Raw genomic sequence first — 18,392 nt, 5'->3', positions numbered from 1 at the left:
ATCCGCGCACCCGCGTACGACACCGCTGCATGCAAAAATATCTTATATTATATCTTGTAGCTGAAAAAATACTCTATATCGCGTTGCGGACGCGTTTGTATGTCATTTTCTTTTTGTTTGTGGATAGGTAATGTTTTATTTTTTTACCTCGAATTACATGTTCCGAACGTCCGTAAAGCTGGCTTACTCAGCTGGCTGTAGTTGGCTGCAGAGTGGTAGATGTATGTAGCCTCAACAACTTTCTTCGGTTTTGAAAAATCTTTCGCTGCAGCGGCGCGATTGGGTCCGAGACTTCAGGTGCTATTTGAATCAATGGCGGTAGGCCGGACTTAAGAGGTATGTGTTAATTTTTTCCAACCCTTTAGCTCTTTCTTGGCCGCTCGCAAATCGTTTCAGAAGTCTCGTTAAATGATGGGCTTCCCAGACTGTGCCCCATCCATGGCTGACATCGCAATCGCACAGCGGCCACCGGTTGTTTTTTCGAGTAACGTCATAAGTTAGGCCTAAGCTTGATGGTAGGCTTAGCGCACTCGTATTCGAATTCCCCCAACTTTTTTTGCGCCTTTTCAGTCGAGTTTTGAACCTTTTGTTTGCCACTGCCTAAGTTTCTTGTCTGGCCCGTTACCGTTACACCTGCTCTGCCGAGCATCGCGGGCCTGTTAGTGAGTTTTGTACCTTGCCGCTCTTTGTTGTTCGGGTTTTTTTAAATCTTGTCTGCGACGGGTTCGGCTGGTTTTGTTTCGATACACGGGTCTGCGCCTGTTTTGTCACTGTGCCTTGCTCCTCCTGAATTGGTACGGTCCTCACTGTGGACTTCCGATGCGACGATTCCCGTTTGGCCTGGCAGTTTAACGCGGTGCGGACATCGACATCGGCCGGTGAACCAGTGTCCGTTGAAACGTAGCTGCTACCGCCGTTCGAAACGACCCGACTACCGGCGTTTCGCAGACGGTAGAAAAAATAGTGCCGCGACCTCCTTAGCAGCGAAGTGTGCGCCGGTCACTGCCCTCCCTAGTAGCGCGTCCTTGTTCTCATGATTTATTTGCGCAGACGACGTGGAACATAGTGATATTGGCGCGCTGCGCATCCGTGATGCAAAGAAACGCATGCACCACCCTTGTGTTCGAAAACTGTGGTTGTTGCCGTCGCCCTGCTGACAGTTGCAAGGGTCAGCTTGCATTCCTTCGGAGCTGACGCATCGTAACTGGACACGGGAGTTTTGATCGGGGGTTTTTCATTCGCCCCTCGTTAAGAGCTCGTGCCAGACGCATTCCCATCACACCATCTGGGGTAGGGTGCATTGAAAGGGTGAAACCCTTTTGTGTGTTGAAGAACGTGCAGCGCTTTGCGCTTCCATCCCGGGCCAGTTAGAATCAGACGCATGTGAATGACAAATGCAGGGCTCGACATTGCTCAAACGGTTTGCCTCCTGATGGGTTGTGTGTTTTCACTGCTCGTTAGTTAAGTGTTAAGTGAGATCGTTGTTCACCCCATTTGCAAGGTTGCGAGTCTGTTAAAGGTTCTAGGTTACGAGGCTTCGCCTCTGATCAAACACAAGGGGTTGGGACAACAGCAAGGATGTCAACATGTCAAGGTGCCCCTAATGCATCACTCGCCTGAAAGACGTAAATTTCATGTTCCTCTCTCTCTCTCTCTCTCTCCCTTTCTGCAGCATTGTTCACGTTATCGGCCACATACACGAGTTTCAAGTTTTGTTCCACTGGTTTCATACTCGGATGTCCCACTCTAGTAACACGTGTGTACTCGCACACAAGTTACTGCAGCAGTGACGCTGAAGCTACAGATGTAAAAGTGCACGCAAATAGGAGCACTCCTGAAAAAGAAAAGAAAAAAATCCCACTTGACCATCCGCATTACAGCTGGGGAAGAGAAACCATAAACATCTTCTGTACAAATAGCGAAATAGGAAAAACAAGTACCTGGGTCTTGAATTTGACTTGTTTTTCTGTTTTTCTTTTCCGAGGTGGGGCAAATGCGAAACCATTACACCTGAGAGCTAGGCTGACTTACTATCTGCTCCAAGGAACTAAATGTGCCGCCAAATGCTGCCAGGATACTTGCCACTGTAACGCAAGCAGAGAATTTCTGGCCTAGTAGCTTTCCCTTAAAACCTTAAGAAAGTTATCCATGAGAATGGTTAGCATATTGCCACATTTACCCCCACTCAGCAATATGAAGTTCTCGCCTCATAGAGTGAACAAGAGCAGAATTTCTAGCATGGTCATCGCACATTATTCAACAGTGTCTGCCAAGCTTTTTCCGATATCTTTTTTGACTTAGCTGGATATTAAGGTTGCCTCGTGTGGTCCAGTTTTTTTTCCCTACGTAAGTGCATGAAGGCTGGCATTCTTAGCTGAATTCGATGTTTGCTTTGTGAACTCTCATTAATAAATGTGTTGCTGCACTGGGGATGTTGTGATTGGCTGCCAGAAATACAATTGCAGTTCTGCTTAGGGAAGATGTTATTCTTTCTTTCAGCTAAGCCCGCTTTATAACGATTATGGTCACTAATATGACATTTTGGAGAGACGAGATGATTGAGAACTTTCTCACACTTTTGACTGACCTTTCTGTGAAGTTTATTGTCCTGTAATCGAACTGGCTAAGCAAGCATAGTATCTGACAAGTCTTGTTTTTTTCTGCAGTTTCATGTCGGTATTTTTGGGTAGTATCATATTTCTTGGTCAACTCACTATATCGTAGTGTTGTTAGGTATTCAGGGTATCTAACAGTTACAGCTCTATGATGGCTGTCTTGCGGAGCTTACAAGATCGGTTTTGGCACGTCAGTGTATACTTAAGTAAAAAAAAAGCGTAATATTATATTCTTTTGTTTTTGTGTACATCCCTATTACACTTCAGCTTTTAACATGTTTGTATTTGAGTAGCAACTCCTCTAACAGTGTCGTTGCTACACTGTTCTACGAGATTAGAGATTGTCTGTCTTAGTATACGGAACACAAAGACCCAAACTTCACAATGTGCATTCGCACACGGTGCAGATTTCGACCCTTTCATCTGTCGAATGTGACCTAATTGGCCTTTTCCAGCTGAGCTGATCTGGCAAGATTGCTTGGTGTGTTTTCATTGCGGTACATGTGTCATTCCTGAAATCTCAAGTTTGCAATTTAGGAATAGTGGAAGCAATTTAGGAGTCGCTTCAAACGAAGCAGATGAAGGGGACTTGCAATGCTGAATGAACTACGACAAAGTTAGTACAAAAGGCATAAGAAAGTCACTGAATTTAAATTATTCACCTTTACTTTCTTTCTTGCAGTTAAAGGGAGATGAAATGGGAATATTCAGTTCAGTTGTAGCAATAAATTATGCTTCATTAATAACCGAGTACCTGCTCTTAACGTGACGGGAGACTTTGCAAGCCTGAAAACATGTAAATACGGAACACTAGTGGCAACGTCACACTAAAGGTTTGCACCAGCTTGCTTAGTTTATTTTAATATGTGTGGCTCGGCCATAGCTTATTCATCGAGAAGTGGGGACTGTGTTGTTTTGACAGAAACAAATGCTTAGCTTATCACGTTTTCAGAATTTGTACCAAAAGCTCAGCCTCAAGTACGAAAATACACTTTGAAATTAATGGTTTGACACCGATAAACCTGCATAATGTGAGATATTCTTCTAGTTTATCTCAAACCATAAGAAATTCTCGCATTATGCAGAAATTCTCACATATCTTAATTTCTTAGCACTTGCAACTGGCCGATGATGGTGATGACAACTTTGACAAAGTGCCGCTCACACCACTGACAAAGCACAAAAAGGAAAACAATTGAACTACAATTGTTAAATTGTCCCAGCCCTGGTATTGGCGTAAAATTTTTTTGAAGTTTGATCTTGAGCTCATGATTTTGATAATCCGCAGCAATGTTGAACTGTCAATTGAAATGATGCTGTTGTGAAAGATTATTTTTAGTTCTAAATTTAATTTAGTTCTTTAGTGTCCACTTAACATGAAAATTGCTTTTGTGCATGCTTGCTGGTGTTCTCACATCAGTGCTCAGTCCCAAGAAACTTATATGTCTGAAAACACCTTGTCTACTCCAGAAGTGAAATTGGCACACAGTAGATACAAAGCAGGAACCTAGCATTAACTTCTTGTGGCAGCTGACAAACCTCGTGTCCCAGCTGTTGAACCACTATTTTTGTGTAGTCTTTTAAAGGACTACTGGCATAACATTCTCTCTCTCTTTTCGTAAGGGAAGGTCCAAATTCTGTAGACCCTCGGGGAAAAAAAGACATGCAGCTGTCTGAACATCCTAAATTTACTGAAATGCTCATTTGTATTGACCAGTTTCTACTATTTTGGTGCCCAGAAGGTGAAGGTGTCATGAAACAACCATTTGCTCCGCTCTTATGGCATACTTGCCAACTTTTACACCTTTATCGCAAAATGCCTGATATGCGGCGCTCATTCACAACTGTCATATTGACTCAAATATTTAAAAAAATTTTATTTTGCATATAGCTGAGGGCCTAAACAATTTAAAGACTGAATCAATTTTTATGGCCCATTTGTTCAGGCATGTCTGCACATCAGCTGATCAAACAAACGTATCAAGGTTGTGTAAATATTGCATTTAGTAAGCATCATAAACATTTCTGCTTATCTGTGGCAGAGGTCATTGTTACTGCAACTAAATAGATCAGAGTGTCCTCGATCCCTCAAGAACAAAGTCTGCGAATTTAATGAAAAGTAAACATATTGAATGATCAAATAATTTTAGTGTTCAAGAATGTTTGGTATTTTTTTGCTTTCCATTGTAGCGTTTTTCTAATTCTAAGGTTGGCAGGCCTTCTATGATCTCCGTAGCTGCCATGCAACAGCGCGCCACGGTCATTTACTCATTAGAAGCAGCAGCATCACGTATATTATCCTTATTGCCGCGCGGTGTTGGCAAACTGCTGTCATGGTATTGCAGTGTCAGTGGCACCAAGTCAAACATTTGTCATCACATCCTATTAGCATTTCTGAACCTTCATGCTAAGTGTAATTCTCTTACATGCGAGAAGATGTGGTAAAGTTTCTGCAAGATCGAAAATATGTATATCGGTACCCCCTTAAGGAGGCCTCAATTCAGGATGTCAACCATTGGGTGAGGAAATCTGGAAAACTTTGGTACATTCAGCTTGGTTGCGTTGGATCAAGGAAATTGGTACCTGCAGTAGTTAGGACCATTGTGTTTCCTACAATAACTACTAGAGGGAACTCGGGCCCTTAGTGTCTGCGGCAGCTGCAGGCATAGGAAAGATGGGTTGTGCATGGATGTGCCTAAAATCTGTCCTCCTGGTTTCAAATAGCTTGGCGAATTTTCAAGCTCATCTTCTGCGAAATTTTGCTTCGCATGTGCCACAGTTTGCTGTGGCTATGCATGTGTGGAAAGTCTCGCTGTCTTCAGCATTTCTAAAAGTAGGATTGCTTGGAAGTTTAGGCCGACATAAGGCCGGTAAAACAAAGCCCGCAAGAACGTTTGAAGCCACTAGCACCCAGATAGGACAAATCCATGTACAAGCCGCTGTTGCCATAATAACTGGAAAATCGCAGGGCACAAGTTCCCTCTTGTATATTATTGTAAATTACTGTGAAGCTACGTAACCATATGCAATCTGCAAATGATGGTGCCCTTCGCTGGATTTCTGGGCGAGCCGAACTGCACGTTTTGTAATATGATGAGACCTAATTCAGTCTAGATGTGATAGTGCATCCCACCTAACTTACGGTTTATTGGAGCAGTGATTGCAATTTTTTTTTTTATTATTTATTTATTTTTATTCATCACTGAGACGAGAACCATAGATCCGCGCACCCCCACCACGCAGATCCCATCGCGTCGGTCACCCTCTTTCAAGTTTTGCATCCACGAGACCGTACCACCACCTTCATGAACTCATTTTTTTTTCACGAGCAGCAACTGACTGGAAGGGCCTTCCCCATCATGTCGCTGCTGTAACCTGCCCATCAATATTTTTGACCGCTCTAAAGGCCTGCGTTTTGTAAGCCCCACCACTTATGTAACCCCAAAAGGGGTCTTTAAGGAAAATAGCGATGTGATTATGGGCAGGCATGGTAACTTGGCAAGCCATAAGCCATCTTTTTTTCTTGCATCTGAGCAACCCATGTAATAGACTGACAAGAAATGTAATTAAAAAAAAACAGCCTGCAAAAATCCGTGCTACTTGGAAAGGCCAGTGTTGTAAGTACACAAGTGCAGCTCCTGTATTTCAGTTTTGGGCAGCTCACAGGTTCAGTAGAATCTGGTAGCTTGCATAAAAATACTATGATTTCACGAATGGTCTGTCAGTCTTGTTTTTGGCATAGCATTGTAGTGGTGAATTACTATTGAGCTTCTATTAAGGCATTCGTCGTACAACCACTTGTGCTGTTTCCTGTGTTTCAGAGGGCATTGCCAGTGCGAACCAATTTTCAGCTCATTAACTAAGTAGCAATGCAAGTCAATGTAAGCCCAAGTTGAGCTTGCAGGAAATACTGCAGATGTAAAGAAAATGTTGAGAAACAGCCGTGACCTTCGAGATTGGGGGGCGCCCACGGCACACATCTCGGAGGCCATCGCCTGTGATATGCATAATATCCACTAATCACCGGGTGCACACATCATCTGCTTATGCGCCAACTGAAGGCTGTTTGGTAAAGGAATCATACAATTAACAGCTCTTCAGCTTTGCCGAGAATGGTCTGACACTCTGCACTCTTAATTTGTAACTTATTTAGCCAAAGCGAAATTTCGTTACAGTTCACCTTTAATTTTTTAGTAAACGCAGTGCTGCGCATTTCACTTGAGCCTGGCGGATGGTGTTCTCGTGCAGGTCTGGTCTTCGGGGAGTTTGTGAAAAGTACGGAAGCCAAAAATTGGTTCATCTTTGAATGCTTGACGGTGGACCCTCGTGACACAGTGTCCGAGTGCCCCAAGCGAACCTTGCAATGCCCAAGAGAGCACCTCCCAGCACTCCTGAGCTGCCGAAGAAGAAAGGCAAGTGTTGTTACAAACTGGACACCAAACCAGAAGCAAGGGGGGGGGGGGGGAAACGAATTACCACTAATTGAACTGGCATGGTACAAAAGTCTCTCTCTCTCTCTGACCAAACTGGATAAAATGGGGGGGGGGGACCTATTGCTTCTGCAATATCTGTCCACCAGTTAATTCTTTTAAGTAGTTGTGGCATGAACAATGGTGCACACTTTACAAGCCTTGAGTTCTGGCCTTGTTTGGTGCAACATATTTTTCTAGTGTTCAGTGCAGAAGCAGTTCAGAAACAATGGTCTAAGGTGAGACGTGCAAGGTGGGTGTCTCACTTCAGTTTCTAAATTGTTTGTGCGCTAAGCACAGCTTCTCTCTCTCTTTCTCGTGTACAACACCCACTGTACATAAGCGCATACTAATGAGATGCATAATCACTCTGGATCTGGTTTCTAAGCCTCGAGTAGTCGTAAATGTACGTTTTGGTGTCTGAATCATGCCACTGTTGCAAATGGCTAATGGTTTGGCTTGTTTCGGCTGTATTCGGCACATTTGCATTTGAATCTGTGCTCATAATACGTGACATGTTCTGTTCGTAGCTGCGAAGAAAGCACCCAGGGTAGCTGCCAATGGACACCGGTTACCAGATCCATTGCCTGCCGGTGAGGTCCTTACAGACCTCTCCAGAAAGCAGTGGCGGCTCGGCAAAGCGGTGGGCTTGGGCGGATTTGGGGAAATCTACCTAGGTGAGTGTGATTGTCCCGTTATGGATAGCTTGGGCCACCGGCTCGATTTGCTTGATGCGGAGTGCCGCTGTTTTGTATGGCTGGGAACAGTGGTGGTTCCTTAGATCTAGTGTGCTGATATTGTGTAATGAGTAAGCAAAAGAGGGTCACCCCCATGGTTGTGGATAGTCATGGCTAGGTTTCCAGCCTTAGACCAGTTGTCATGGAAGGCTGGGTGACACCCTGTTGGACTTGGTCCACCCCCAGGGTGGATGGAGTTCGACCAGGCATCAGCCGCAGGTAGTTGGTTTTGGGTGAGTATGTACCGTGAAAATTTGGAACGCCTGCACCTTGGCACTAACAAAAAGCATAACTTTTGGTATGCCTACTGCTCCCTCGCGGCTGGAAGGCGTCTTTGGCTGTGGCTGGCACTTGTGTAAGTACGCTCGCCATGCAAAGTCTAGCTTTCACAGACAAGTGGGTGAGGCTTCCTTGCATGTGCCGGGTTGTGGTGACGTTTGTCAAGCTCCACTGTGTTGAACCACTGCGACAAGGCACTTCTGCATCTCCCTGCGCACACTGTGGATCTTCCTGGGTTTGGTCAAGTCGCTGCTCTTCCTGTGTGCCGTCCGACCTCGCCTCGCTGTGAGAATATCGTAGGCACACACGGTGTTGAGGTTGGTTGGTACGTTATCCACTGCTGCAGACTGCATGAATGGGGAAAGGAAAAGCACTTGTTTGTGTACCTGCCTTTAGTTTCCTGTTGTACTGCCAACATTTCCACACGCCCAAATTTTCCATAACATTTACAGATTTAGGCTCAGTATAAAGTATTTACTGCACTAGTGCAAAGATTTACGAAATTTGATTAGAAGTTCAGTTCACGAGCTTGCAAACTTTTGTTTGACATGTTGAACGAACCGCGGTGTGACATGCATACCGTGTGCACTAGAAGGAAGCCTCAAAGGTGTGGACAGATTGCTGCGGTTCCTTGGGATCGCTGCTGACCATATCGGTTTCACGCGGTAATGTAAAACGTGAACAGATATTTGCTACTGCAAGACCCAGACTGACTTTTCTTTGTTGCTTGCCGACCATATTCTTCGCAATCTTATGGTGAAAGCAAACCCAACAGATCTCCTTTGAGCAAGCTTACTTAAGCACGAGATCAAATCCTGGCCAAAGCGGCCACATTTCGATGGGGCAAACTGTGAAAATGCCCATGTGCTTAGATTTAGGTGCATGATAAAGAACCCTTGGTGGTCCAAATTATTCTGCAGTGCCCCACTACGGCTTGCCTCATAACCAATTCGTGGTTTTTGCACGTAAAACCCCATGATTTAATCCAAACCAAGGTGTGAAAGATAAAAAAAAAAGTCTGATCGTCTGATCCACAAAGGTGCTGCATATGTGCTGCGTGTAAAGATAAATATTCAATAAATGTCTGTGTATCCTGCAAATGTATGTGTGCTTCCCCCCCCCCCACTCCCTCCCTCTTGCTGAATGCCATATCCAGAAAATTTTAATGCATATTAAGTGTCACATGTCGGCAGGTGTGTATTTCTAAATAAGAGCATGTGAAACTTTTGAAGCTACCTGTGGTATTCTTACAAGCTTCCTAAAATTGTGACAGTGCCTTTGTTTCAAGGCAGTGCGGAGGGTCTATGTCAGCATCTGATGTAACAGGGCCTGTTGTCTTCTTGCATATTGATTGTGGCTTTTAACATTTAGCTAACTTAACAAGGGATAGCAAACACTGATATGTAGAACTGCTCGGTAGGGGTCTGGGGGAGGGGGAGTATTTATGTTTATCACTGCCCTTGATTTTTATTTGATCACCGCTTTTTCTTGTCAAAATACTTTTTTTTTCTTTTGACAGCTGATGATTGTCATGAACTGTGGGGTTAAATTAACATGAAAATGCATTGTAAGATCGCGTGTTTGGTTACCTGTAACCCGAAAGTTGTATATTGGAATTGTTCTAATTGCAATTGATTGGTTTCTCGGCTCTTGTTCTTGGAGGCTGCTGATATATTTTAAAAAGAAGCTCATATCATGTGAGAGACATCCTTGGACATGGTTGTGCTTTGACCTCGGACATGATGATCAGCTTTTGTCTTAATTGCACATATAGCTTTGGACAAAGCTCTGTATTTCTTGCGTGCTATGCTTGTTCTGAATAAAGTACCTTATTCTTACCCATTTGTGTGTTATTGTCTTCTTTTGTCATGGTTCTGAATCGCCTGGCACAGCCGTCAACTGATGCCATTTCTTTTGCCATAAGGGTTTCAGTCTGACTGTTTTCAGTAGTCTTTCAGCTCATTATGCAGGGCTGATGTGCCCAGGCTGTAAAGTATTCTGGTGTTCAACCCTGTAGAAGGCTGACTCTAAAATTGTCTCGTGTGGGTGACAGTTTCACGAGCCTGATCACAGTAGGCACCCTTTAAAACAAACTTGAAAAGACTGTGGAAATCTAACATTCTATGAAGCACTTGAACTAGCAGCACATCCTCATTGGCCACTGTACGAGGCACTTGCAGCAAGTCGTCACTTTGAGCATGCCGAGATAATCGATCTGATAGAGATGAAAGGTTTTACGAATGCAAGGCCTGTTCATCTTTAATACAAGCAGACCGAGTAATTGGGAAGGCTAAATTACGGTCTTCAACCCATTCAAATTATTAGGATTTGTCTTAACAAGTGTCTACATTATGCAAATATTTTTTTATGTATATGAATCTATAAACTGTCCTCTGTTCTCTTTTTTTTTTTTTTCCCCCGTCAGCATCTGATGAAGTCTCCAAACCTGTGGACGCCAATGCACTCTACGTCATCAAAATTGTGAGTGTGTCAGCCTTGTAACTTTGAGCTTGCATTGAAGCGTGTTCGTTCGCTAAGTGCGGTGCTATTCCTCGCAGGAACCTCATAGCAACGGGCCGCTTTTCACAGAGATCAACTTCTACCTCCGTGTGGGAAAAGCTGAACAGAGTAAGTTTTTCGTTGCAAAGGCAACTTGTCTTCATACCATCTTCAGCCAGCCTTTTTCTGGAGGAAGTAAGTTTCCACATTTGCCAAAAGCCTACATAAAGGAATGAACCATTCGAGCGACCAAATTTTGTGTCACGAATGCACTTCACTGCATTGTGTGTCACTTTGGCTGTTTCGTCACAGGAAATGATATCGTCATTTGGAATTGATGATAATCAGCAGCTTTCAAGTGCATCATTATATTTATTGTCCTGCGCAATTTCATGAAAGTAGTGCTTTTATATATCAATCAATAAAAATGTTTACTGTTGAAAGTGTTAACATGATAACATTATAAAAACAGTGTGCCCTCTGAAGGGCACTACAACAGCAAAAATACAAGTTGCAAGGCCCAGGTAAGATATAATTTAATAAATGTATGACATAGGACAATCAACACATCAATTGGTTACGTTAAAATGCATGACAGGTGGTTTTGCAATTTGCAGAAAGTGACTAGGTAATTTAAGTGATATTTGTAATAGTGTCAAAGACAGTCAAAATAAATGTTTCGCATGTGTTATTTTAGGCACTGCATTTGCAAGCCAAGACAGCATTGTTATACATCGCGAGCAGAAGAAAGACGGCAGTGTTCAATGCAGATTGTATGAGCGTTCTTGTAACATTTGTAGTGACACAAACAGTTTCATTAAATGGCTCCCGACTGCACCAAGTATTATTACTGAAGCGGTATCATGTGTACACACACTTTTTCGAAGTTGAGTTAGCTCTTCAAATGTCCTTGCCAGCAAGCACGTTCCAAGGTGTGTGTCGGTAAACCTTTTCTTGCGGCATCCTGCAAATTACATCAGTAGGGAGGTGCACTCAGCGACGATATCTGTGCCTCTGGGACAGTGGTTTTTAGAACGGAAGTTTCGTTACATGAGACTGAGTAAGAGGATGACGAGATGCATATTTTCACTCATTGCTTTGTGTGCCTTTCAGTTGAGCAATGGGTCAAGCAGAGGAAGCTGGATTACCTTGGCATGCCCCGTTTCCGAGGTTCTGGGTCCCACGAACTTGGTGGAGTAAAGTACCGGTTCATGGTCATGGACAGGTTTGGTGAAGACCTGCAGAAGGTCCTCGATAGGAATGGGAAAACACTTCCCTTGAAGACCGCCTTCAGCCTCGGCATGCGCGTGGTAAGGAAGCCTTGTTTCTTAGCCATCCACGAGAATGGTCAGGCGGATGACTTTAGCTGAGAATGGTCATGCAGATGAGCTGGGACTTAGCCCTGACGATAACTTGCAGTCCTGATAAGTGTCAATTACCATGCACATACCTGCCAACTCTACCAATTTTTTTTTTTTTTTTTTTTTTTTTTCATAAAGTTTGCACTTGGGCTGATTCAGGATTCTGTCGATGTTGCCATCAAACTTCTGTTGCCGAAAAGGGGTACTAAACTTGGTACAAGACATCGTGCCCCAAGAAATGCTTGCTTCAGACAACTTCCCGAAACGGGCAAAATTGGCAACAGCAAAGTCGCTTAAGTCGCTGTGACAATAAAGCAATGTGTTGATTGTCAGTCTCTACTGGTCCAAATTTGCGGCTGCCTCTGTGTTGCATTTAAAATAAATCATTGTTACTAAAGTGCATACGTATCCCACAAAGAACAAACTTTTTCTTTAATGCATGCTTTCTCACTCCTTCACAGTGTCCTTACGAATTTTGAAAGTTCACGGGTTTGGCAGGCGTGCACGTGGTTCTCGTAAACTTGTGTTCCAAAGTGTCTGAAATGCACATTGTATCCCAGAGCTCTGCATAGTTCGCTGTCATGCATACTTCTTAAAAGTTTCCCATTATTGGAAATACACGCTTGTTCATATTGTGTGTGTAACCCATTGGTATATCTTTGTGTTTGAGAACAGTGACCACGTAGCTGCTGTCTCACACACTTTGTCAATGCCTTTGCATTTGCGGCGAAGGGTAGTGTTGCATGTTCCGATACTGTCTGAACGAGGTGTGCCTTCACATTTCTTCTAACAGTGTACGTCCTGCTTGATGTGCAGTTAACTGCAAAAGTTTTTAAACCGCAGGATCTGAGAAAACATTGAAATTTCCCAGCAGTCTACGACAGTGGCCAGTGAAATTGAGTGCAACACTGAGCTGTTTGCGCATGCTGACATAGGCTGGAAATCTAATACCAGGCTGTGTTCTAAAACTGCACAGTTCAGATTTTTCGTATCTAATTTGTAAGCTTTTGTGATCGGCTGTGCAAGATTAATTGTAGAGCTGCTGAGCATGAGGTCGCGGGATCGAATCCCAGCCACGGCGGCAGCATTTCGATGGGGGCGAAATGCAAAAACACCCCTGTACTTAAATTAAGGTGCACCTTAAAGAACCCCAGGTGGTCGAAATTTCCGGAGTCCTCTACTACGGCGTGCGTCATAATCAGAAAGTGGTTTTGGCATATAAAACTCCATAATTTAATTTAATTGTGGAGTTCACTGTTCCAGGGTGCTCCCTGCCCTCTTGTTTCTCTTTGCAATCTAGTGCAGATTCAGGCACTCGCCCCAATAGCTCAGTAGCTATGCTGCTCTACTGCTCAACCGAAGGCTGTGGGTTCAATTCCAAACTGTGGCCACTGCACTCTTGTGGGTGTGTCATGCAAGGACACTTCTGTACTTGCACTCAAAAGTTGATCCAAACTGCTCCCGCACCAGCCTTTCATAACTCGGGCGCTGCTTCAGAGTGTTCAGTTTTCAAGCAGTCAATCCATCTTCGTTGGTGAGGACAGGCCAAAGGTGTGCAGCACTTTAGGAGATTGGCCTGTGCACTTGCACTACCCATCGGTCTGTTTCGTGTTCATGCACTGCAGGCGTACCAAGCAACCGATGCCTACAATATTCTCTTGCTCCTTGCACCATTTTCATCTCGACCAACAATTTTCCAATCAGTGTAGCATAGCTGCACTTCTCTGCACTGAACCTCTTCGTTTGCTCCCCCGCACCTCAAGCAGTTATGACACCTCGTTATCTCTTTGTGCTCTGTCCTGAAACAGATTGATGTCTTGGAGTATGTCCACAACTACGAGTACATCCACGCTGATGTGAAGGCATCCAATCTACTGTTGGGCTATGGCAAAGGCAACGAAAACAAGGTGAGCAGAATGTGAAGTACCTGCAACACCCAGTTACTAGTGACGTTAAGCCTTTGACTGTTCCCTGTGTTGACGTGAACTCGTTATTGGACTAGACGTTCCCGTCCCGTCTCGTGGAGAACAAAGCAAGCTACTGAGTTTTTGAAACATTGCTATCTACCCTGTGACCATGTAAATGGCAAAGCATTGCGGATGACGAAATCTTGTAGAAATCTTTAAAGGCATTCCCTAAGTAGTAGGATGTCAACTTCACTACTTCCCATACATTTACATCTTTCGCGTAGAAGAGGCCGCTTAAGGGGGGATGAGGGGATCGGAACTAACTTTTTCATTTTTTATCTTAGAGTGATGAAATTTGGCATACAGGTTCGAAATAGCATCAAACAGACAGCTGCAAAGTTTCACAATCATATCTTCAGTAGTTTTTATTTTATCATTATTTATATATTGCTCACATGTTGCTTGCTCGTGGAAAGCCTAGCGTGACAGCAAAATGGGTTATGGGTCTGTAAATGTTTTTAATAGTTACTAAGAAGTATAGTCTAAGTCAAGATTCTCTTAATTTCTTTTTAAATTTCTCTGCTCTTCTTCTAAACGATATAGTATGCACCTTCTCTTTATGTTTAGAATGTATCATGCTCCAATTATTGTGTAATAAAAAAATGGTGAGCCTAAATGGTAAATCTGAGACTGTCTTGACATAAGGCACACTTCACCAATTGCAGCAAAACAAACAGGATTAAAATCCGTGCTCCCATTGCCGTGCTATGCTTTCCACGAGCGAGGTGATAAGCTCAAAACAAACTTTTGAGAAAACAAGCCTCAAAGTTCCATACTGGCACACACTGTCTAGAATGCTCCTGCATTGTAGAATTTGGTGTCCTTGGCAGCAGGTGACTTCTTAGCCCTCTGTCCTTTCAGGAGATGGACTTTGTGTGCCTTCTTCATTCGCTGGGAGTCTTTCTCGACAGCCCGCTGAAGAGAGAGGGCACCAGGGCGCAGGCCCAATGTTGTGCACAGGTCTGAATAAGCTTTCAGACTGCCCGAGTTGTACTTTGAAATTGCCTCGTGCACTGCTGTTTCCACAGCAAACAGTGAGGCATGCTGGTGTTTTGATACTAGTGACCATATCACTGAATGGAGACTCTCAGCCGCGTTTTGAGTTTTGCCTCCTCTGCACCGGGCCAGCAACTGAGGGTCTGAGAGGCGCTGGTACACAGGCAGGAGTGCTTCAGCAACTTTAGCTGAAAGCTTGTACTTGTGAGCTGGTGCTGGCTGCCCTTCTGCCTCAGCTGACCGGTGGTTGCACCAGCTAAGGGGGCCAGGGGGACACAGCTCATGATGGGGCTCATCATCTGTTGATGTGATGTGGTAGTACGTTGCCATTACTGCCCTTTGCATTTCCTCGACTTCCGAGTGGTTCCGCAGAGCAAGGCCATAGTAGTTTGTCAGTTTTTTGATGAGCTGCTGTGTCAGGCCCCCCTTTCCACCTAGTGGCTCTCCTTTCTTTGCCTTGGCCACCAAAGAGCGAAGTGCAGCCCCCATTCGTTTTTTAACATGATTTATGCAGTCCTCTTTAGATAGCTGCACAAAACCATAAACTTCTTCATCACATAGAGTGCGAAACATGCGGCTGTCCCCGTCACAAACTATGTTTGTGTAACGTAGATCATTTCTGCTCAAGGAGCGCCTGAAGAGCTGTAGTGCAGCCTCAACCTCCATTCTTCCAGAATTCACATCAGTGTTTTTCTGGCACTGGTGTTGCTGCTTCCATTCAGCATAGTTGGGGTCACTTTCTGCTGGCTGTCGGCTGCACCCAAGGCAGAAGTTGGACAGAACTATGCAGTCCAACACAAGCCCTGTATGGAAATCAATTATACAGCCTACGCCGGTATGGGAGCTGTGGCCGCGTGTCAACCATGTGCCATCATACACTACTGTAATGTTCTTTGAAAATGTTGTCTCCATTTCAGTGTACACCTTTTTCACTGCCTCTACAGCATCTGTGAAGATGTTGTGTGCAGCTGCCGCTGCGGCAGGCTTGAAAGTCTTTTTGAGGTGCCCATCATATGTTTTGTGGTGTAACCCACGATGCGAGACATTCATGGTGGCCCAGAAGTCATTAAGAGCAGTTGGTCCTTTCCCAATGCTCTTTATTGCTTGCATAGCTCTGATGTTGACCTCGAAAGCTCTAGAGCCGCTCTTCCTTTGTGAGGACCACTCAGACTGTAGGGTACTACCACAGGAAATGCATGAAAGTACCATCTTCACAGCTAGTCCCAGTTCAGTCTCGCGGTGCACTGCTAGGCCGGGCTGCTGACAAGTTGGGCAAAGCGGGGAACCAATCAGCGAGTTCAAAGCAGCAACTTGAACAAGCATAAACTCCTCTTCTGGAGGTGCGGGAATGGCATTTTCCTGTGAGCCAGTCAGCCCGAACTTGCGCTCCGTTGCTGAAACCGCGCGAAGCGATTCGCGAACTCTCGACGCTTGCAGTTCTGCAGTTTCCGCGGACACAAATCGTGTTTCCAGGTGAGCTTGAATAGTGAGACGTTCACTGGGCGAACAGTCAACACTGCGATGAGCGGCAAGGTCGGCCGCCGGCGCATCCGCGGCAGCGAGCGTGCGCCCGCGTTGCAGCTCCGTCGAAGCGCCGGAACTCGTCGATGGCATGGGACTGCCTTCACTGGCGGTTGTTGGCTGCGGAGACATCTCGGCGTTGAACGACACACCGCGGAAGCGCGTCTCCGATGCTCTGCAGTCGGGCGGCGATGACCGCTGCAAGCTCACTCCGTAATCTGTGCTGGACGAACTTGCGACGGGACGCTCGCGTACGGCGAGACTCACTGGCATGTCGATCGTCACCGGTGAAGTAACACTGCGCCCGCGCTTCGACGGCAAAAGATCATGGTTCGTCTCACTATCGCTGGCTGGTGCTCGACTCGGCGCAAGATCCCGCAGCACGTTGGGCGAGAGATCGCACAGCACGTTGGGCGCGTACTCCGCCGATTCTGAACGGACGCTCGGCTCGGCCGAACCACCTGCTGACAATCGCCGCTTCTTCCTTGCTGTGACGGGCTCGCGTTTCCGCTTCCCGTAGGCATGCTTCGTCCGGTACTTCTTTTCGAACGTGCGCGGATCCATTGCACGTGGCCGACGTCCTCGAAACACAAGAGAAGGAAAGTCCAGAAAGGCTTCCCAGCAGCGGACAAAAGCAGACGCTCCTTGCGCTCCTTGCCTCGGCCGCCATTATGGCGCGGCGTCGACCAATGAGGAGGCGCCTTACAACGAGCCGCGGCGCAGAGCCAATCGGGGCGCGGCAGCCATTGGCTGCTCCGTGCTGCCACTCTCCTGTTTTTCTTTTTTTGTGCGCTTGCTGGCTGGCAGGGAAGGAAGGGAAGGGCTGGGACAAAGAGTCAAAGAGTCGGGCTTTCCAACGATACCAAAATGGCGGCGCTCCGTGGCGGGAAAGCCGAGCAGTCGCGCGTTGAACTTCGCGGCTTTTTCGCGATTTCGGGCGGATTTGTGGACGCCGGCACCGACAAATATATTTATTTTAAGTGCTTAGAGTTTGTTTTTCGGTGAAATATTTCAGTACAAGATAGAAATGATGCTGTAGATTCTGAAAAGCGTACTTTTCAAAAATCGATTTTTTTCGCGAAAATCGCGATCTCATCCCCGCTTCCCCCTTTAAAGTAATCCACAAGAACAGAAATTTGGGCATGGTACAAAAAAAAAGGTAAAGGGAAAAAAAATACAATGCAGGTAGTCGCACGAGCTATGAGTACAAAAATTGAGGCAAATTTTGGAGGTGGACTTACCATAAACAGTGCTTTGTCTAGCAAGTACTGTAAATTTCGAGTACAGTGGAACCCCGTTCATACGTTTTTCACCGGACCGAGGAAAAAAAACGTAACAGCCGGGAAAACGCAACAGTGAGGAAAGCTCCGAAAATGAATGAAAAAAGTGCAGCTTCAACTATAGACAATATATTTCCACAGAGTGCGCTTAGAATTTTAAAAAGTCTAGAATGGTGGCTTGCCGTTTCTTTCGCTCGCTAGAAATCGCCACACGTTTCTCAATAGCCTGGAAAGCCACATTGCTGTCAGCGTCGCTGTGAGGTGCGACGTACCTGCGGAGGAGGTCCAGAGCCGCGACGGCTTCTCCAAAGCTAGGATTTGGCAACTCCCCGGCATCATGTGGCTCGTGCTCCTCATCGTCGCCACGGCAATGGCAACGGACGAAGGAATATCCGCGGGAAATTTTGCCCTCTTTGGCGTAATCATGCTAACGTGCTAACGATTGTTTAGTATTGCTGCGCAGCGCGTGCGTCCGAGCAGCCCGGTTGCGCGCAGCGCGGCGTGGTTTCGCGAGAAATGTAAACAAAAGAGGAGAGCTGGCCCGATAGGTGGAGCAACGCCAACTTCCAGCTTCCCTTTAGCTATAGCTTCACAAAGAGTGACGTCTGAGCCTCTCCTGAGTTTCCTTCCTCCGTGAGTCGACCCGTCCAACAAACCACGTGGCGACC

General features: G+C 45.5%; 1 protein-coding gene across 2 annotated transcripts in view; it reads left to right on the top strand.

Annotated features, from left to right (window-relative positions):
* The first annotated feature begins 210 nt into the window (after positions 1-210).
* Positions 211-18,392, top strand: part of LOC126533624 (serine/threonine-protein kinase VRK1-like) — a 42,647-nt gene continuing 24,465 nt past the window's right edge. For both annotated transcript variants that reach the window (XM_050180787.2, XM_050180786.3), the window contains exons 1-7: positions 211-336; positions 6,864-7,027; positions 7,615-7,761; positions 10,526-10,581; positions 10,659-10,728; positions 11,713-11,909; positions 13,769-13,867. In XM_050180787.2, the coding sequence (XP_050036744.1) occupies positions 6,979-7,027; positions 7,615-7,761; positions 10,526-10,581; positions 10,659-10,728; positions 11,713-11,909; positions 13,769-13,867 (618 nt within the window). In that variant the 5' untranslated portion in view covers positions 211-336; positions 6,864-6,978. The remainder of the gene's footprint in view (positions 337-6,863; positions 7,028-7,614; positions 7,762-10,525; positions 10,582-10,658; positions 10,729-11,712; positions 11,910-13,768; positions 13,868-18,392) is intronic.

This window comes from Dermacentor andersoni, chromosome 7 (assembly GCF_023375885.2).
Source record: "Dermacentor andersoni chromosome 7, qqDerAnde1_hic_scaffold, whole genome shotgun sequence".
NCBI classification, from domain to species: domain Eukaryota; kingdom Metazoa; phylum Arthropoda; class Arachnida; order Ixodida; family Ixodidae; genus Dermacentor; species Dermacentor andersoni.
This window is presented reverse-complemented; position numbering and strand designations above follow the sequence as displayed.